Raw genomic sequence first — 22,479 nt, 5'->3', positions numbered from 1 at the left:
CTTGCGAGGCAAAAGAATGTGAATGGCATGTGTTTGTATTTCTTTGTACAGCTGAAAATGCTAGTTTGGGCTTGGTGTCCATTTCTGGTTAATATCTTAATATTGTCAAGACATCAGGGCCATTTTGTTACTTATGCTTATGGTTTTTATCCCCGGCATGTAATGCAGGTGGATATAGTTGTCACCTCATCTGTCCGTTTGTCCGGAGCATATTTCTGGAGCATAACCCCAAAACAGTTTAATATGTATGTTTTAGTGTGTGTTTTTATACCTCTGGCATGTAATGTGGGAGGATAAAGTCGATGCCTCATCTGTCTGTCCATCCGTCCGTCCATCCGTCCATACCTCCGTCCATCCATCCATACATAATCATTTTGTTTCTGGAGCATGATATATTTCTGCAAAGCTTTGTAGATATATCAATCAGAACCTGAAGTGGTGCCTTTTGCTATTTACAGGTTTTTGTGATTTCTTATTTTCTTGGTTTCAATGGTAACGTTTCGGGACTTTGTCTCATAATGGAGGGATGGGCTTCGTTTCCGGAGCAGAACTCAAAAACCTTTCAATATTTTTCTGCAAAACATGGTAGATATATCAGTCAGAATCTAAAGTGGTACCTTTTGCTATGTACACGTTTTTGTGATTTATTATTTTCTCAGTTTTCATGAAAACGTTTCAAACTTAGGCTCAAAATGGAGGGTAGGGCTTTGTTTCCAGAGCACAACTCAAAAACCAATTCATATCTTTAAAGAGATCTTGGCAGATAAGGCAGATCTTGGAGTAGTGAATTTTACTGTTTACAGATATATGGCTTTAATATTTTTCATGATTTCCATGGAAACGATTCAAACCAAGTCTTAAAAAACATCAAGTAACCTTCAGATGATTTGTCCTTTCAAATATGTAGGGGCTGGGAGGATATGTCATCTTCTGATTACTCTTGTATATTTTGTTGTTACAGCTTACCCAATTTGTTTAGAAACAAAATCATGAAACTGCTGACACAAGTATCTGCTTGTGATAAAATCACAATTGTACAATCGACTCTGGTTTTGACCAAGATTTCTTATGAATGTGGAAACGGTTTTGTGGCTTCAATTTACAATCTGGTGTAAAGTTTTGTTTCTCAATCTGTGTATTTGAAAGGGCATCTGTGTAAAGTCAGTACAGATATTACAAGAAGTTGTTTTTATAGCAAGTACTGTAGTCATATGTCCATGAAAAATATGTTGTAAATGATGCTGATAGAAAATCAGTACTAATTGTGATGAAGATGGGTTGTTGGGCGTCTAAATGGCAAGACAGCAAGAGTGTCTTAAGCTAAAATCAAATGCTATAAATGGGACATCAGGGAAAATGTCAATTCTTGAGATTTTCAGAAGCAAAACCATCAGTTTTCAGCTTGATCACTGTATAAAATGATCTGACATTGGAAACACGAGCAACATCAAACCTCTAGATATTCCAGAAAAGCAAAGGCACCAATTCAAAAATTGATTTCTGCACCTACAAAGTGTTAAGAATGAATGGCTATGTATTCTGACCAAGACAAATTACTGACAGGGACGTATAGACGAATGGATAGTCCAGCAATGATACTTAACCATGACACTGATTTTAATATTTGATTTAATGACATTTTTGTCTTTAACAGGGATCGGGATAGAGAACTTTGACAGTGGGCCATTTTCAGGATTTTTAGCCATTCTCTGAATTTAGAATGCGCCACTGCCCTTGTATCAATAGCAAACTTCAGAATTTTAATAGGCCATTTCTTATTCTAATGTGCCTTTCCCAATCGTCTTCGCATCATGTGATTCAAAATGGAGCTGCTCATACCTGAATCATCGACTGAGATGTTTCATGGCTTGCAAATATGTATATTTGAATATTTTGATTACGAAAATAATGTGCACATGTAGATATTAGTCCAAAGAAGCCATTCATGAATGTTTTCTTGCGCAATAGTTGTAATGAGTGTGCAAAAATTCGACAAAGTATTTCCTTCATTGTGGCCTATGGATGTGTAGCATATTGTTCGTGTTAGTGAACGCTGTGTATCTTAGCTGTGCTTGGACATGGTGTTTAATGCCAAAAAATATGCATAAAACATTTTGACACAGGTCATAACCTAACACGATACATGCACTAAGGTCCATAATGTATGTATCGATGGTGATGTTTTGTGCAACACATTCAGAATAGCATGATTTTATAAAAAGCCTTCCTCTGAATCTGTAAGTTTGTAAGGACAGTATCCATTGCTCTCATCTGATTGGTTGCCTTTGGATTCATGTTTGATTTTGACCATTTATGATCCTTACAGCAGATGGTGGCAAATATGCATCATTAGAAACCTGTTTTTATTCAATAAGATGGCTTCTTACAAATCAGAAAATACTCTTGGCAAGGGTACAGTGATGTTGTTGATGTTCAGAGCTTTCAAATGATACCCACCATTAAACGAATCACCTCTTATGTTACTCACACGGAGCTTCAAAAACTGAGGTTTTTTCACTTGTTGTATCCTCCTATGAGCAGAAAGCCACTAATATTGGGAAAAAGACAACCATAGATATTATTTGAGAAATCTTTTTATAATAATTTTCCGATTATGTAAAATTGAAAATATAAAAGGGTGAAGGGATATTGGCAGGACTGCATCGAGGCTATCAGATATAATGATATGTTACAAATGAAAAGGAATTATGCCCGTACTCCAATATTCTCCCACTTCTTGAAAGTGCCTGTGCAAACAACAAAACAGCTGCAATCAGCCCATTATTAACAGTACTTATGTATAGCAGGACACAATATATGTGAAGTCAAAGGAAACAGTTGATCATATTGGCACATGTCATTTTGCAAATGCTGAATAGACAGGATTATAAGGTTGATTTGGACTTCCGGTTGCGCATGAAAACGAGTCGGACATGTGAGTGAACTGCTCTCCCTACCCACGGATGAAATTGTCTCTAATATGACAATTTAACGTCAGAAATACCTGAAACTACACGGGAAAAAGAATACAGTATGTGTGCAGTGCAACCATGTGTTCCTTGCTTTAATATTTTTGGGAATAATTCAACCTCTTCTGAAAACCTCTTCAAGACGAAATGGCTGACTATACGAGAACAACATGTGCAACAACAAACTGAAGAAATTGTTCAAAGTTCAGAGAAAAGATTGGCAGCTTTAATCATGACGCAAACTTCAAACCTGCAAGCATCTATTGACTCATTAGCGTCCGAATTGACGCAGTTGAAAGAAACTGTTACTGGAGTGGTCACAAAACACGAGGAGGAGTTGGTGACGCTCGCAGGGAAAATGCTGAACTAAAAGCGTCAAACTCGCGTCTGGAAAAAATGTTTATTTGCAATGAGCAGAAGCTGTGGACCCGGATGAGAGTGGCGGGAACAGAAGTTGTTCTGGAAACCAGGGATCCAAGTGTCTCCTCATCGTCTTGGAAGAAGTATGACGAGGCAGTACAGACTCCATCAACGAACTGATCATGTTATTGTTTGTAATATGCATAAATAGTATCTACCATACGATTGTGTAGAGCTCATCCACATATGACTTGTCAAGTAAGACATTCTTCTTATGTTCTTCTCGTCTTGTTTTTGTGAATATCTTTTATGTTTTCCTTTGCAGTGAACTGAATTATTTTACAATATATTTTACCTGTATTGTTTTGTGCGCCAGCAATATTGACACCACCAAGAGTACTAGTTCTCAGATGACAAGCACGTGAGACCTAGTGCACATGCTTCACTCACGCACGAGACTCACAGTAGACAGACGTGGTCACGGCCACTCATTCAGTTCTTGGGTTGTGTATCAGCTCAGTGTGGTTTCGGGATACTCAATTTGTGTTATTTGTGTATTTTCTGTTCTATATGGATTCCTTTGGATTTATTGGAGTTTACGATCTACAGGAACACTAAGAAAGTGAGTAGATAGGTATTTCTTTACCGTTATTAATACTAGGACAATCATGTAATCATCCGTGGGTACTCTGGGGTAAGAGTACGTTAGGCCATGGCCAGTATGTTTTTATTCTTATCTTATTATTATATTTGCAACAATGTACTTACAAAAAAACTGTAAAACATGGTGGTGTAACGTACATTTTTCCCCAACGTACATTGTTCACATACCTTACCACACCATGTTTACGATCTGAAAATGTTTTCTCTCTCTCTATTTTACTGAGAAATACTTCCAATACTCTTCCAACCGGATGTCAGTATATCTTTAAAACGCAGACAGCTTTTTATATCTGTGTATCTATGTATAACTTGGTTCACTTTTCATTTGCTCATATTTACCAGATATCGACTAGTTTTCAACGGCATGTTGCCCATAAACGAGAACTCAAATCACAGAAAGTCTCAAAGTGGTATCACAAAATTGTAGAGGACTACAAAACGTGATTAAGAGAAAGAAGGTATTTAGATTTCTACCTAAAAGAAGAGCTAATATTTATTGTTAGCAATAAAGCGATTCAACAAGAACAGTTGATAAAACAAGAATGGGGGTATAATGAGTGTTACTTCAATTCCTACAAAGGAAATGCACGACGTGGGTCAGTAGTCTTGTTCAGTAGTAACTTTGACTTCAAAGTGGTTGGCGAATGTTATGATACAGAAGGAAATTACGTAGCTTTAGAAGTGAAACATCTTACACAATAATGAGGATTTATGCTCCAAATAAAGATGACCCAGTATTTTTTTTAAATATTGTAGATATCGTGATGAAATTTGATTGTGATGAAATATGTTTATGTGGGGATTGGAACCTAGTTCTCAACCATTGAGATACATACAATTGCAAGCATGTAAATCATCCGAAATCAAAAGAAAAGATATGGAACTAATTGATACTTTCGATCTTAATAATCCATGGCAAGAACTGAATTTTGAAGAAAAAAGGTACACATGGCGACAGCCTACACCGCTCAAACAAGCCCGACTGGATTTGTTTCTCATATCTCATAGTCTTCTACCATCTGTCAAAACTTGTGATATTCGACCAAGTATCAACACTGACCATTCAGTAATTGAATTAAATCTTAAACTGTCCTCTTTAGCTCATGGTAAAGGCTTTTGGAAGTTTAACAATTCTTTATTAACAGATCGAAAATACATGAAGCTTGTAAAAGATACTATTCACTCTACTTTAGATCAATATAGAACCGATATTACGTGCAAGATGGATTGAAGGAGAAAAGACAACTAAATATTTTCTGAAGCTAGAATCCAGAAACTTTCTTTAATAAAGCCATTGCAGAATGGGAAAAAAATTATGGTTCTTTAGTACATACAACATCAGAAGTCCTAAACGAGACAAAACGATTCTATGAAAAGCTTTATACCAAACAAGATGTTTGTTCCATTGATCTTAGTGACCACTTTAAATATACTGAAACAATGATACTATCTGATGAAGAAAAATCTCTGGAAGGGGATTTAACCAAAAGAGAAATATCCATAGCTTTAAAAAATATGAAAAATGAAAAAAGTCCCGGTCCGGACGGCTTTACAACTGAATTTCTTAAATTTTTCTGAAAAGACTTGGGTGATTTTTTATTAAACTCCTTAAACTCTGGATATCTCAAGGGAAAACTTTCAACAACACAAATTCAAGGCTTGATAACATGTATTCCAAAAGGAAACAAACCAAAGAAATATTTGAAAAGTTGGTGTCCTATTTCTCTTTTGAATACATCATACAAACCTGAAATGACCGATACTTTGGAACAGAAGGTTGACAGTGTTGATCAGCCACCAAATCCTAGTGCCGATGTGGATTCAGGTGACAGGATGGATTTAGATAAATGGAGTCATGCAGCATTATTAAATGTAATTCATGAACAAGATCAGCTGACAAGAGCTCTTCAATTGCAGCAGCAAACCAATATTTTGTCGCATGCAGATGGTTTACCAAAGTATGAGCGTGCAGATCCTGTTTATAAAGTGGACCATGTCGATAAGCACAATGAGTCAGATAATCATCATAGTGATGTCCAATATTTGGCAATGCAGAAGCAAATGTTCAACTTGCTTCAGTTACCTAAAACAGAGCTGTTGACATTTGATGGAGATCCATTGAAATACATGTATTAGATGTTTGTATGTTTCTTCGAGAACACTTTTGGAGATGCATATGCCAGTAATAGTGTCATCGTCAAGTTGAATTGCCTGCTGCAGTATTGCACTGGGAATGCTTTGTCAGTCATTGAATGTTGTGCAGTAATGGAACCTAAAGCTTGGATTTGGAAGTAAGACAACTTTTAAGTGAGCGCTTTGGAAATCAGTTTGTCATCTCAAAGTGTTGGGTACAGAAGGTTACTGAGAGACCTCGTTTGAAATATGGAGACAGTGCAGAATTGCGACGATATGTAGCCAATATAAGGAGTTGTATTGTCACTTTAATGTAACTGAAACATTTAATTGTTATCCCCCCGGCATGTAATGAAGGGGGGATATAGTCGACGCCCAGTCTGTCCGTCCGTCCATCATCATTTTGTTTCCGGAGCATAACTCAGAAACCGTTCAATATTTTTAGACCAAGCTTGATAGATATAGTAATCTCAGCCTGTGGCTGTGCCTTTTGCTATTTACGGATTTTTGGCATTTATATTTTTTTGTTTTTTCCATAGAACATTTTGGTGTTAGTCTTATGGTGGGGTGTGTTTCATTTCTGGAGCAGAACTCAAAACCCGTTCAATATTTTTCTGCAAAACTTGGTGGATATATCAGTCAGAAGCTGAAGTGGTGCCTCTTGCTATGTACAGTTTTTTTTTATTTATTGTTTTCTCGGTTTCCATGGAAACATTTCAGACATAGTCTCAAAATGGAGGGGTGTGCTTCGTTTCCGGAGCAGAACACAAAAACCATTCAATATTTTTCAGCAAAACTTGGTAGATATATCCGTCAGAACCTATAGTGGTGCCTCTTGCTATTTACAGGTTTTTGTGATTTATTATTTTCTCAGTTTCCATGGAAACGTTGCGGACATAGTCTGAAAAGTGAGGGGTGTGTTTCGTTTCCGGAGTAGAACTCATAAAACGGTACTATATTTTTCTGCAAAACTTGGTAGATATATTAATCAGAACCTAAAGTGCTGCATTTTGGTATTTACAGTTTTTTGTGATTTATTGTTTTCTCGGTTTCCATGGAAACGTTTCGGACTTAGTCTCGAAATGGAGGGATGGGTTTCGTTTCAGGAGCAGAACTCAAAATCCATTCTTTATTTTCCTGCAAAACTTGGTAGATTTACCAATCAGAAGTTAAAATGGTGTCTTTTGCCATTTACAGGTTTATGTGATTTCTTAGTTTCTTGGTTTCCATGGAAGTGATTTGGACTTTGTCTCAAAAGTGAGAGGTCTGCTTCGTTTCCGGAGCACATCTCAAAAAGTTCCTAATATCTGTCAGCAAAGCTTGGTAGGTATATGTGTGGCTGACCCCAACGTGGTGCCTTTTGCTATTTTTAGTTTTTTTGTGATCTATAATTTTCTTGGGTTTCCATGGAAACGTTTCAGACTTAGTGTCAAAATGGAGGGATGGGCTTCGTTTCTGGGGCGCAACTCAAAAAGTTCTAAATATCTTTCTGCAAAACTTGGCAGACATGTAGGGGAGACCTTAAAGTGGTGTCTTTTACTATTTACAGATGTTAGTGATTTATCATTTTCCCAGTTTCCATGGAAACGATTCTGACTTAGTCTAAAAATGGAGGGATGGACTTCATTCTGGAGCACAACTCGAAAACTATTCAATGTCTTACAGCAGCCCTTTGGCAGATATTTGAGGCAGACCACAAAGTGGTGCGTTTTGCTAGTTACAGTGTTTTGGCATTTTAATTTTTCCCAGTTTCTTTGGAAACAATTCTGACTAAAAATGGAGGGATAGGCTTCGTTTCCAGAGCACAACTTGAAAATCATTTCACATCTTTCAACAGACCTTGGCAGATATATGAGACAGATCTTGAAGAGGTGCCTTTTGCTGTTCACAGATATATGGCATTCATATTTTTCATGACTTCTATGGAAACGATTCATACTTATTTAATCTAAGAAAACATCAAGTAACTGCCAAATGATTTGTCCTTTCAAATATGTGGGGGCCGACGGGATATGTCATCTTCTGATGACTCTTGTTTTGCTGTGCAAACTGAGTATGGTCTATCATGTTGACAAATGTTCCATCATTATTTGTTCGTGTGAAACTCTTAACAACCACTCCAGCACTCAAGCACCAGAAAAATATTACACCTTGGTTAATATTTAATTTCAGATTGTATTTACATATTTTTTGTTTATATCTTGCAGAGCCATTTTCGAGGTCTGTGTGAGGGGTTGGTGCTGCTTGCAACATGTGGTATCTCTCTTGTGGCCACCAGAATCTACTTCATGGGCAGCAAACCACCAGAATTTGCTCCCTCTGATAACCCGGCTTCTGACTCCAACAGCTTGATGACTAGACTTCTGACCTATCACTTCCTGCCTGCTCTTAACATATGGCTGCTCCTATGTCCCTCAGTTCTCAGCTTTGATTGGTCCATGGAATCAGTGCCATTGGTGGAAAGCCTCAGTGATTATAGAAATATATATACAATCATCATGTACATTTCTATTGCCCTGTTTGCACAGGTGATTATAAAACAGTTGAACCAATCATGTAGAAATCCAATCCTAGGACTGAAATCACAGATGAATGGCAATGGGGTTCAGCATAATACCCATGATGGCAAACTTAACCCACCCAACCAAAAATCACGGCTCATAAGACGAGAATCTGGAAGTTCCTCTGACAGTGACGAACTTGATGCACCATCTTCCTTTACTGAAAATCACTGCAATGTGCTCATTATTTCTCTGGCCATAATTATTTTTCCATTTATACCAGCATCCAATTTATTTTTCTATGTAGGTTTTGTGATAGCAGAAAGGATTTTGTACATTCCTAGCATGGGGTTTTGCCTTTTGATTGGTGAAGGAGCAGAAGTCCTGTACAATATGTGTTCCAGCCCAAGCAGAAGACGACTGGTATTACTGGCTGTTGCTGTGATATTGATGCTGTTCAGTGCTAAAACAGTCTGCAGGAACTTTGCGTGGCACACCGAGGAGAAGCTTTACGCTTCTGGGATCAAGGTGAACCCTGCTAAAGGTATATATGATGCTCAAATGCATATGGATATGTAACTCTAGCTGAAGTTGGTAGTCCTGGTGTATAAGTAAGCTAAGCTCACCAGCATTACTTGCTGGGGGATAGAGTCGATGCCTTGTCTGTTCGTCCGTCCATCCCCCGTCCGTCCGCCCGTCCATCCGTCAGTAATCATTTTGTTTCTGGAGCATAACTCAGAAACCGTTCAATATTTTTTTACTAAACTTGATAGATATAGTAATCTCAGCCTATGGTCGTGCCTTTTGCTATTTACAGATTTTTGGCATTTATATTTTTTTGTTTTTTCCATAGAACATTTTGGTGTTGATCTAATGGTGGGGCGGGCTTCATGTCCAGAACTCAAAAACCATTCAATATTTTTCTGCAAAACTTGGTAGATATATCAATCAGCACCTAAGGTGGTGCCTTTTGCTATGTAAAGGTTTTTGTGATTTATTATTTTCTCGGTTTCCATGGAAACGTTTTGGAGGGCAAAATGGAGGGCAGGGCTTCGTTTCCACAGCAGAACTCAAAAACCATTCAATATTTTTCAGCAAAACTTGGTAGATATATCCGTCAGAACCTGAAGTGGTGCCTTTTGCTATGTACCAGATCTTGTGATGTATAATTTTCTCATTTCCAGGGCAGAAACTCAAAAACTTCTTAATATCTAATAGTAAAACTTTCTAGATATGTGTGGCAGACCCCAAAGTGGTGCCTTTTGGTTTTTAAAGTTTTTTGTGAGGTATTATTTTCTTGGTTTTCATGGAAACTTTCGGACTTAGTCTAAAAATGGAAGGCGGGGGGCTTCGTTCCCAGAGCACAACTCAAAAACCATTTCATATCTTTCAACAGATCTTGGCAGATATATGAGACAGATCTTGAAATTGTGACTTTGCTGGTTACAGATATATGGCATTTATAATTTTCATGAATTCCATGGAAACAATTCAAACTTAGTCTGAAAAACAATAAGTAACTCTCCGATGATTTGTCCTCTCAAACATGTGGGGGCCGGGGGAGATGTGTCATCTTCTGATGACTCTTGTTGTAATATATAGTCGATGCCTCGTCCGTCCGTAATCATTTTGTTTCCGGATCATAACTCAGAAACCGTTCAATAGTTTTAAACCAAACTCGATAGATATAATGATCTCTTCCTACAGTTGTACCTTTTGCTATTTACCGAGTTTTGGCATTTTTATTTATTTTTATTTTTCCATGGAACATTTTGGTGTTGATCTAATGGTGGGGCGGGCTTCATGTCCAGAACTCAAAAACCATTCAATATTTTTCTGCAAAACTTGGTAGATATGTGTGGCAGGCCCCAAAGTGGTGCTTTTGGGTATTTGCAGGTTTTTGTGATTTATTATTTTCTCTGTCTCCATGGAAATGTTTTGGACTTAGTCTCAAAATGAAGGGATGTGCTTCCTTCCGGAGCATAGCTCGAAAACCGTTCAATATTTTTCTGCAAAACTTGATAGATATAGCAGTCAGAAGCTGCAATGGTGCCTTTTGCTACTTACAGTTTTTTGTGATTTCGTAGTTTCTCCATGGAAACGATTCAGACTTTGTCTCAAAAGTGAGAGATGTGTTTTTTTTCCAGAGCAGAACTCAAAAACTTCTTAATATCTGTCAGTGTTACTGGGTAGATATGTGTGGCAGACCCCAAAGTGGTGCCTTTTGCTATTTACAGGTTTTTCTGATTTATTATTTTCTCCGTTTCTATGGAAACATTTTGGACTTAGTCTCAAAATGGAGAGATGGACTTTGTTCTGCACAACTTGGTAGATGTATGAATCAGAACCTGTAGTGGTGCCTTTTGCTATGTACAGGATCTTGTCATTTATTATTTTATCGGTTTCCATGGAAACGTTTTGGACCCAGACTGAAAAGTGAGAGGTATGTGTCATTTCCAGAGCAGAACTCAAAAACTTCTTAATACCTGTCAGTAAGACTTGGCAGATATATGTGGCAGACCCCATTTTCTCTGCAGTTTTTCTGCAAAACTTGGTAGATATATCAATCTGAACATATAGTGGTGCCTTTTGGTTTTTAAAGGTTTTTGTGATGTATTATTTTCTTGGTTTCCATGGAAACGTTCCGGACTTAATCTCAAAAAGAAGGGATGGGCTTCGTTCCCAGAGCACAACTCGAAAACCATTTCATATCTTTCAACAGATCTTGGCAGATATATGAGAAACAATTCAAACTTAGCCTAAGAAAATGATGATTAACTGTCAAATGATTTGTCCTTTCAAACATGTATGTTTTGTTAGGGATTTGGTAATCCATGATTTTTGGTATATTGGTTCGTCATTCGAGCTCCCAACCCACCACGGAGTGTCACAAGCACAAAGCTAAAGCAAGCGGGCCTCCAGCTTGCTGCACCAAGGATACCTGGATGATATACTCCAGCAGAAGAATTAAAAGATTGATAATTCCACCAGATTGGTCCATCAGCCACCACCTTCTGGGTATAGGACTCTAGGCAAAGTTCAGAACAACATAATTCAAAATCAAAAATGTTTTAGACAATATAGCCAAGACCAAAATTACACCAATTCCAAATGATATTTGTGCAATGATGATTTATAATCCATGCACATGGCTTGGCGTGACCAGCCGATTGGTTGAACCGGGCCCATTCAACCACACGTCTAGGTGAAGTCAGGGCCAAAGTGGTTGTATTAGGCAACAGGAACACAGTTGCAGGCCCCTATTGCCCTCAACCACCAGGATCCCTTCCTCCACTGACACAGGGCTGCAACCCACGGCAAACGGGTTGGTGGACCAAATATTCCCCCTGAGTCCATGATGGGGGTGAAAGGCATTCCCCAGCACCCACCACAAGGAGGTGGCCGTTCACGGGTGCCTCGATGGGATGGAGGTCCCCATGCTGTACTAGTGTATGCAGAACTAAGTGGCTTTGTTTTGCAGCTAATTCGTCATTGATATACTGGATTTGCTTTTTGTACTGCTGTTTTTTTTTAATGAGCTGGGGCTTTGTCACATAACAGGAAGTTAGAAAATCTTGCAACTGATCCTTGAGATTGCTCATGGTGAGTGTGATGGTACCAGGGACATGTAGTTATGGTAACTGTGTTATCCAAAATGACTATGCTTGGTTCATCCAGCTGCAATAAAAGCTGATGTTTGAACTAATCCAAAAATACATGCCCATCTGTTTTGGTATGGTAATCACTATCAGAATTTTTTACTTACCTTACCATATAGCATATTACCTCAAGCTTCGCTTAGTAAGAGATCTGTTGCCTAGGTTATTTGTTACTGGATCAGTTTCATTTGTTACGCGCTGCGTCTACTGATATTTTTGTCCGCAGTATGTAAGTTTTATATTGCTTAGGGCGGTATTTAGTGTAAATTTGGCTGCTCTTTTTCAAGTGGCAGCTATTTTACTTGTCTATTGCAAGCATGCTGTTGCACAGAGAGTGGGACAGTCCATTACGTGGTAAGGGGTGTTTTTCTTCTACCCTTATTATCACACGGTTATCTCAATTTGTTACAGTTAGTTGTGCATGGCACATCTCTTTTGTGAGGTTTGTAAGCCTTGAAGACCGGCAAGGTCCTGTACCCGTACTGCTCGGACTGTGCTGCTGTGTCCTGCTTCCTACTGCAGCGTTGTGCAGTGTGCTCGAGTGTGCTCATTTCTGGAATTCTAGGCATACTTGGCGTCAGTGAGGAAGAGGAAGTCACAGGTCTCCTGCATCATTGTCTGGTTCGAGGTTATCCCTTCCGTGTACTCCGGAGATTTAGTCTGCATTGGAGATACCTGGAGCAGCATCAGACACTGCTGCTCAAGTGGAGGCATCACTGAACCAGAATCATTCAGCGCTCCAGATGCCGATGCCGATTCCGACGCGGATACCAATACCAACGCCTATGCCTATGCAGATTCCGACACCGATGCTGATGTCTATACTGACGCCGACCCTTACCACCCAGTCGGTTAGTCGGGTGGATTTAGCGAGACCTCAAGCTCTTACGCACGCGGAGGTGCAACAGATTTTCAGAGTGCTTCATTGGTGACGCCAGACAAATCTCTAAAACGGGCTGCACCTTCGACTTGGGCTCCTCCGGTAATCCCGGACATTACAGGGATGACACAGAGGGAGGAGCACATCCGTTTGCCGGCGCAGGAGCCTGTAGGCGCATCCCAGGTTCGGGCACACTAATGTTTGGAGCGCGACAGGGCGCTGTGACTGTGGCTAGTGATAGGATGAGAACAGGACGATCAGGCGTCAGAAGGTCTCGATCCAGAAGTCAATGGAGTAGTTCATCCAGTGTTTGTCGGCGCCGTCTTTCGCTATCCAGGTCACCGGATCGTTTGGGCAGATACCTCCACCGCAGACACAGGAGTTGACGTTCGCGGCCCCGTTCGGCGTCACCACCTTGTGTCAGACATTTGACACATAAGAAGCAGGCACGGGAGCGCAAGTCAACAATTTCTTGGAATTCTGATGACGAACAATACTTCTCTCCAGACTATGAGAAGGACCCTGCACAATTGGAGGAGGAAGAGGGATTGCACCTGCCATTGTCTGCTATTTATCTTCCTCCACCTCTTAAAAGGTTCAGGACTTCAAATTACAAGCAACTGACACGGAGTTGTGGCGCATCCTAAACCTATATCAGCATTAGCTTCAGCTACTTCAGCAGCGGCTGTAGACTTAACGTAACCTAACGAGTTCCAATTGGAACATCTGTTGTCACTATTCCTATGGCAAGGCAAAGTGTTACATGACCTGTTAGGACATGTCCGGACAGTGCTGGCAATGTCGACAGTCATGCGCAGGATGGGTTTTTTGGATGCGTGTTTATGACAGGAAGAGTTTAAACGGCGTCTGATTAGAACTCCTTTCTTCTCACAAGCCATCTTCGGGAATGCCATTCCTGAGGTGTACAAGGAACATGCTGTATTATCGAACACGGAGGTATCTTTGTCAGCATTTGAAGCCCTCTTATCTGCCTGATGGGAATAATAAAATAAAACGGGAATGCACGACTGAGGCAAGAGACACCCCCTCTCTCCCCCCCCCCCCCCCCCCCCCCAATTCAAAACGATGGGGGTGTTACCTGTCATGACTGGAACCTCCCGCCACCAGCAGTGCCAGTGCTGGTAGGCAGGAGACTGGGCATCTTTTGGAGGAACTGTTCCATCCTCGAAAATCCTTACATTACAATTTGTCTACATCAGCTTAAGTGACGAAAGTTTTTACTCATCTGCACACGTGCTTGCCAAACAGCATGGCTACGGACAAGCCTAAAATGCTAGCAAGGGTATCATCGTGAACAAGATTTCATGATGATCAGTTATCTGCTACACCGGTGACGTCACATGTACAATCTGATTGGTCCCCGAGAGACAACGCCCTGCAATGGAAGCCAGTGATGTTACATCTACATTCTGATTGGTCCTCGAGGGACAACACCCTGTGCAGAATGTGTTGTTATTATTCCAGTGTTGTGAAGTTGCCTACATTTGACTTTCAGTCATTTTACGATGGAAAGATGTCATTTACACACTAGACTAGCAGTCTACAGCGTCATTGGATTCTTCAGACGGCATAGAGATCTTCTAGCAGCAGACTCAATGCTGCCTATCAGGAGGCGTGCAGCTATAAATAGACTTCCTTGGAATGTCAACTCGTTCATAATGAACAGCGTTGATGATCTGAAGTCAAAGAATGACGCATTTTCAAGGCATACAAGCTTTTCTTGAAAGAAATCAACTTAGTTTACAGGTGGACTTCACTATCAGGCTGTTAACTCAGCTTGGATGACTTGAGAATCTAACTCCGCGGGATTTGATTCATCACATCGCTGTCCCAGGTTCCGGGGCTTGAAGTTCAGGCGGATGATTAAAACAAGTTCTACTCTCTCTGTAAGTGATATTGTCCACTCGATCTGCTCACGTCACCTGAGGATATGTTCAGACGAAGACATCTACTATTACGTCTATGACAGCGGTTTCTGGGTCATGGTTTCATGTCCTGACCAGTTTACGACATTGGGCGTCTTGAGACCACACCTGCTATGGTAGACTCGCCAGTCAATGTTTGCGCAGGAACTTACATATTAGGCACATCAACAACCTCGAGCTGGCAGCAGTGATTCTTGTTGTAAGTCACTGGGCGTCGATGCTGCTCCAACCTACTGATTGTCTCAGACAACGCTATGGTGGTGTGGCTGATTTTGAGACAAGGGACAACCAGATCCAAGTCCCTACTGGTTTCATTTAGCCAGCATCTTAGATGCAAACTACATTGAAGCCAGAGCTTGTCATTTTCCAGGGTGCAGAAATGTACTAGCCGATGTACTCACAATCAGGGAAGCCATCCCCGACCCAGTGGATGCTTCACCCGGAGATACTTCCCCTCATATGTCAGAATCACGGGCACCCGCTGATAGACCTATTCGCCACGAAGTTCAGTGCTCAGTTTCCAGTATACATGTCCAGTACCTGCGGTCGTGGCGAAACTCAGACTCATGGCTAAGATCCACCTGCTTTTGGTCGCGCCCTGGTGGCCAGTGAGGACGTGGTTCCCAGAGTTATGCCGCCCCGCAGAAAGAGATCCAACTTCCAGAGTGGGATCAGTTGCTGCGCCATCCCCACAGTCGGACATTGCACCCGGACTTGGCGTGGTTTCATCTATGCGCCTGGGCCATTTGCAAGGGACTTTGAGGGCCAAGAGATACTCATCTCAAGTGGCAAAGGTCATTGCATGGGCACACAGAACTTCCACTCGATCACTCTATGATGACAAGTGGGCTGCTTTGAGAAGTTCTGTGCCCAAAAGTGGCAAGACCCGTTGTTAGCGTCACCCTAATTCCTTGCGGAGTGTTTACATTACTTGTGGTGTTCAAGGAAGCTCAGAGGCAGTACTATTGGGAAGTACCTGTCAGCATTGAATTTAGCTTTAGCTGCCAGAGGAGATAGGAAGGTCTGAAAGGTCCCTGAATTAGTCGCTATGTAAAAGCGTTTAACCTGGAGGACCAAAGGTTAAATTCTGAGTGCCAGCTGGGGACCTGAACGTTGTACTACAACACCTGAGAGGTCGCCCTATGAGCCACTGGATAGGGCATCGTTTGACAATCTAACTAGGAAAACGGTATTTCTGTTGGCATTAGCGACAGCAGCGAGAGTGAGCGAGATTCACGCGCTGGATGTGACCAGGATCCGATTTGATCAGACCAGACACGGTGCTGTACACTTGGGCCTCCTCTGGGATTTCCTGGCAAAGAACCAACTGGCAGGTCAACCAGACAGATTGTTCACCATCCTGCCCCTTGCGCCCATTATTGGACCATAGGATCGGGAGGAGCAGTTGCTTTGTCCGGTTCGGACTCTCGGGTTGTATATCAAGAAGTCCTCTCCTCGTCGGGGAACTAGGAACAGTTTGTTCCTGCTTTTTTCAACGACCGCTAGAGGGGAAGTCACCAGGAACACAATAGCCTTATGGTTGAGGGAGACCATCCTGGCGGCTTAAGACACACAGTATCTAGCTCAACCCGTCGTCTAACAACCTGTACGAGCTTCGGCGTTAGCCTCGACTATGGCCCTATACAGGAACTGTACTGTTCCTGACGTTATGGCTGGGTGCTTCTGGCGGTCCTCGACAGTATTTGCAAGCCATTACTTGTGGGACTTAGCCGGGGGAGGATTTGGAGGGGCTGCAGTCTTTTAGTACGTGACCTACTACTCTGATTCTGGTTCCAGTGACCTTCACGAGAGATTGCTGCGGCAGACCAGCATACAGAAGGAATTACTCACTCGTCCGTCCATCCATCCTATAAGGTATGATCTTACTTACCTTGGTCTATAGGGGTCTTGTACTTACATGACATAAGATACCAAGCAGAATGCCGCTTGATCTCAATTTTATTCAGAACACAGCTTGCTGCGGATTCAGCACTTAGTTTAGAGCACAGCTCAACGCTTACACACTGGGCCTGTTTGACGCTTCTTCACAGCATTACCAGTCCCACGCTTATACACACCACTCACACTTCTCTGCATCATAGTGTGGTTGGTTTGGTGCATCCTCACTACTTTAATGGTTTTGCACCTCTCCATAGCGCCTGTGGTTCGGAACTTAAGTATACCATATCTGGTTCATCAGGTATTTTCAACATACTTGGTGGTTCAGCTCTTCCTCATACCACGCCTGGTTCAGCACTTCCTTACAGCATACCTGGGTTAGCACTTCATTCCCTCGGGTTAACACTTCATACCCTCATCAGCGCAGGGCCTTCTCATACACTGATTACTTCAGTGGTTACTCACAGTGCGACGGGAGTGACAATTGCTCAGGGTGCCTCTGGTTCGGTGCTTTCTCAAAGTGCATGGAGTTCATTGTTGGCTTTGAGTAGTTCTGGTTCCATGTCAGCTGGTATTAGGTTGCTTACTACCACCTCTATGCTTGTCTCCTATGTGACCATTGTTCCCAGTAGGAGAGACTCTTGCTGAGTTTTACCAGTTCATCTTGTGATAATGGTACAGCTAGTGTTACCTTCCCATCTATTGCGGCACTTGTGACGAGACCTCATTGTCATCAATACATCATGGAATTTGGGGGGCGGTGGGGTAGCCTTGTGGTTAAAGAGTTCTTTCGTCACATCGAAGACCCGGGTTCGATTCCCCACATGGGTACAATGTGTGAAGGCTGTTTTCAGGTGTCCCCTGCTGTGAATATTGCTAAAAAGCGGCTTAAAACTAAACTCACTCACTTGTGGGATTTTGTCTCAGCCAACCGCTCAACTTCTCTTGGTGAGGTTATCCAAGGTATCCATCCCTTGTTGGATCAGCCCTCTCCAAGTGCGCCATTCAGCCCCAGTGCTCAGTGTATGCTTAATTTGTCACTCCAGGCTGCATTGTTTTCTCATCCTTTGGGATATTCCAGACACTAGACTTTGATGTTCACGAATAGTCTGTGATGCTTCACTGCGTTCTGTCATTCCTACTCAGTTTATTCATACATTCATTCATATTACGTTCTTTTCACTACACAGTCAGTAATCTTACACAGGTCACTCGTCACTACGCACTCGTCATTGAATATATATGCACTTGTCGTTTTCTATTAAAATCGCCCACGACTGAGTTGCTGTGCCGGAAGTATACAAATCTAGGTCATCAGAGACGGGCTTTACTGCCTCGGGCAATCCGATTGGTTAATAATGCAAACTACAACTTCACATGGGTGTAAAAACTGGAATGTGTTTTGACGTCTAACTTACTGTTCAGATTTCAAAGTGAGCGCCACTAATTGACACTGATTGAATTTGCTCAATTGACTATTCACACCATTAATTAGTATTAACTGGAACTGTTGAGGTTTTCAAAGTGAGCATCGCTAACTGGAAATGACACTGATTGAGTTCGCTCAGTTCGTTATTCACACCGTTAATTAGTGTTACCTGAGACGCGCTGGGATTGCAAATCAGTTCGCTATAGCCAGTAAGTTCGTTATAGAGAATTCGTTATTCGCGACTTTTTTATATGATAACATATAGTGGTTTATTCGGGACTTTTAAAACAGTTCACTATAGCCGTCAGTTCGTTATATCCGTGCTCGTTATAAAAGTATACTACTGTATCTTTGGCAAACACTTAAATTATTCTGCTAAAGCATTTAAGATAACACGATAATGTCTTTTTGCATGATGTTAGCTAAACTTTAGTACATTAATCAGTGCCATTGATTGAACAGTATATATAGAGAAAATATATGAGTGTATAGCAATGTCACTGTGGATAGCAGCTGCCCATATTCAGATATGTACAAATGTACCTGTATGTTGTCAACATATACAGTATGGTTCAAAATTATTGAGAATAGCTAAAGCATTTCATATTATTAAACGAGAACAAATCAGATAAAATTGAATGTATTGTGAAAGTGAACTGACCTTTTCATGTTGTGTAGGTAACAATTTAATATTTTATCAAGTCTCCTTGAGCTTCACGGCACAGTCTAAGACGGGTAGGCATACTTCCTATCAGAGAGGTTAGTGTCTCGTGAGTTATGTTGTCCCAGTATCGGACCACTTCTCTCTTCATGTCTTCAATTTTTGTCATCCCCTTTTGATTCACACATTCCTTCATCATCCCCCAAATGTTCTCAATGGGATTTAAGTCAGGACTATATACAGGAAATGGTAATGCAGTCACATTTTTCTCCTGAAACCACTGCTTGGCATGTTTTGCGGTGTGTTTAGGATCATTATCTTGCTGCAAAATCCAGTCATTTCCATAAAACACATGTGCACTTGGAAGGAGAAAATTATCTAATATGTTAGTGTGGCGTTGACTTGTCAGATTTCCCTCAAACACACACAGCGGGGTCGTTCCTAATAAGGATATCCCTCCCCATACATGAAACTTTGGGCTGTATTTAGGTCGTTGATACAACGGTGCTGACACAGACTTTGTCCATATTTTCACATTATTGGGATATACCCATATTGAGCTTTCATCAGTAAAAATCACATTTTCCCAGTCAAAGTTTTCATGTGCCAAACACCACTCAACACGCCTGTCTTTGTGTTCTTGTTTCATGAGAGGAGAAGGAATTCCAGTCTTTTTCTCCCATCCAAGATCAATCAAATTTCTTCTAACTGTAGATTTTGATACAACTGTTGATCCCCTTTCTATCATTTCATACCTGATGTTGGAGATGCTTGCCCTTTGCTTTTTAGACGCTAAAATTCCCAGCCGGACGCGATCTGAGAAGTCCAGTTTTCTGGGTCCCCCTGCTCCTTTCTGGTGCCCAAAATCCTTTCCCTCTTTAAAATTCTTCCTAATCCTATACACAGTAGAAAGAGGAGTTCCTGTTCTCTCTGCCAATGTATTTACATCATCAATTCCTTGATTACACAACTCAAAAATCAACCTTCTTTTATCTTCAGCAGACATTGTTGACAGTGCTGAGGAAAATGACGTCTGCTACAAATTCAGGGGAGGTAACTCTAATTATACTATACTCAGTAGGCCAAGATGAGTTACCTCCTTTATACCATTACTTAGTTTTAAGTATCAGTGAATCAGTTGAGGTGTTAGGATAGCTCAAAGTAAGAAGAAAAATTCTCAATAATTATGAACCAGACTATATATGACCAGATGATAAACGTAAGTTGGATATTTATTTATAACTCTTTCTTTCTCTTTTTCTGTACTGTCAATTAAAATGCTGCGTGGGGTGCACATTCCCTTAAACGTTCACAAAATCTGTGGACATTTAACATGCAGTTTTTCAGGTCTGTTGAACAATTTTCTGGATGTACTTAGCTCCACATTTTCACAAAATGTATGCATTCTGTGACCTCTTGACACTCCTTTTGCTCTTTCTTGGTCTGTTCCACTTGCACTGAGTAGATGTAACGGCATGACATCCTTCCTCCTTGTCAGACATGTCAACAGTCCATCAAAAACCAGACTGATGAATTGCAAATTTTATCATTGTACAAAATTGCCTAGTAAATATAAATAGTACACATGTTTATCATTTACTTAATACCCAACCGCAGAAAGAGCCCCAATCTCCTCGTGCACGGGATATATATGCCTGATAAAAAATTAAGTTGAATGCTGACGAGAAACAGATGATGATGAAAGAATACATTTTTTTCCGTGCTGAAGCCAAAAGGGGCAAACCATTTTATGCCATTAATAAATTCCGTAAACGGGCATCAAAAGCTTTAGGAGCATCAGCAAGGGTACTGACAAATGTTCTGGAACACAAACATTGTGAGGGTGGTGCAGTGCAGGTAGGGGTTGTGTCAAAATCCCACAAATTATAACGTTTGGACAACTTTCAAAAGAACCTTTTAAGGCAGTCTATCAACAAGCTCTATTCTGAAAACAAATGCATGTTGCTGAAAATTTTAAACAAGCATTTGAATCAAGGACACAACCCCAGAGTATCAAAGCACACACTCTGGCAGCTCTTACACTCTTTAGGGTATTGTTGTAAGAAAAAATTGTGAACGCCCTGATATCATTTACTTGAGAAATTAACTTTCTCAGGGTAATAAGGAAGCACAAGGAAGTGTTTGAGCCAGTGTACTTGGACGAGACCTGGGTCAATGCCACGTACACTGCCAGCAGTCAGTAGGTACCTGATAGGGGGGTCACGTAGAATGCTGCCTTTAGGGAAAGGAGAGAGACTGACCTTCTGGCCATTGCTTCCCATCTACACAATGAAGCTCAGATTCTATCATAATCTGAAAAAGCCACTTGGACATTGGTAATCTATCCAATGACAACTCAGATTTTTGCAAGAATTTTCCTCAACTGTTACATCAGTTAGACCTTCTGATTTGTATGACTTAAATGGAACCAATTCCAGGAGACTCTGGGTCACAATTACCAAAGATCCTATAACTGTTCCAATAGTTGTTGATATCCTATTACATCTCAGGATCAGACACCTCTTGGGACTTTAAGGGGTGTCACATGGCTCAAGCTTCAGCTCTCCATGAGCAAGGAATCAGTGTAGGAACAGATTTTATGCTTACTAGCTTGCTCCATTCTTATCAGCTGGCAGATTTTACTAACCAGTATATCTCTACCAATTATCGTACCTCACACATAAATGTTGTTTTCTGATTGGCTAAGTGCCCTTTTGTCATTATCAGTGTATGCCACTTACAAGCAAGGTACTTTGCAATGTTACCCTGCTGCCAATGGCAAGTCATCGAGTACTTCATGGTAGTACTTCTTCATATCGAATAACATTGAATCACACATGATGCATGGAAATTACTGATATCTTGCGAATGCAACTCGATGGAAGGGAGAAAAGTCTAAGTTTGTTTTTCTTGTTTCGTCTGCAAAATCCAGAGATGGTTACAAACAGATCTGCCTTGCATTCCAATAAATATATTTTGACAAAACATTCACATATAGTCCCTGTGATATCAAGAAGGGAGTTACACCATTGCAAATTTACTAAGACAATACCTGTGGGAAAAACAGCAAGATACAAGATTCGAATCATTTGATTCACACAGGTTGGCTGAAGTGTACAATGGGTGCTCATGCTTCAAACAGTTCAAACTTAATACTGCAGTGTTTGGTAAGATAAATTTGTTGTTCCCTCGGAGCTCATGGGTAAATGTACTCTGGAATTTCCTCTGTCTGCTGAAAACTCTGGCTGCTGTGTTCTGCACTTGTTGCAGTTGATCAGGTTGCTGGGATGCCCAAAGAGGAGAGAGTTACAGTAGTCCAGGCAGGATGTTATTATTAGCCCAATATTTCTGATGTAAATGGTATTAACTTGAGACTCCA

General features: G+C 40.9%; 1 protein-coding gene across 2 annotated transcripts in view; it reads left to right on the top strand.

Annotated features, from left to right (window-relative positions):
* The window catches only part of LOC137288065 (protein O-mannosyl-transferase TMTC2-like), a 214,831-nt gene that overhangs the window by 20,562 nt on the left and 171,790 nt on the right, over positions 1–22,479 (top strand). Inside the window, exons 1-2 of one of the 2 annotated variants that reach the window (XM_067820443.1) lie at positions 8,569–8,653; positions 9,031–9,170. In XM_067820443.1, the coding sequence (XP_067676544.1) occupies positions 9,077–9,170 (94 nt within the window). In that variant the 5' untranslated portion in view covers positions 8,569–8,653; positions 9,031–9,076. Of the gene's footprint in view, positions 1–8,332; positions 9,171–22,479 lie in introns of those variants that run through there. The other variant, XM_067820442.1, reaches the window with a different exon arrangement.

Source organism: Haliotis asinina, chromosome 6 (assembly GCF_037392515.1).
Source record: "Haliotis asinina isolate JCU_RB_2024 chromosome 6, JCU_Hal_asi_v2, whole genome shotgun sequence".
Classification (NCBI taxonomy): domain Eukaryota; kingdom Metazoa; phylum Mollusca; class Gastropoda; order Lepetellida; family Haliotidae; genus Haliotis; species Haliotis asinina.
Note: the sequence above shows the minus strand (reverse complement) of the source record. Positions and strands in the feature narration are given on the sequence as shown.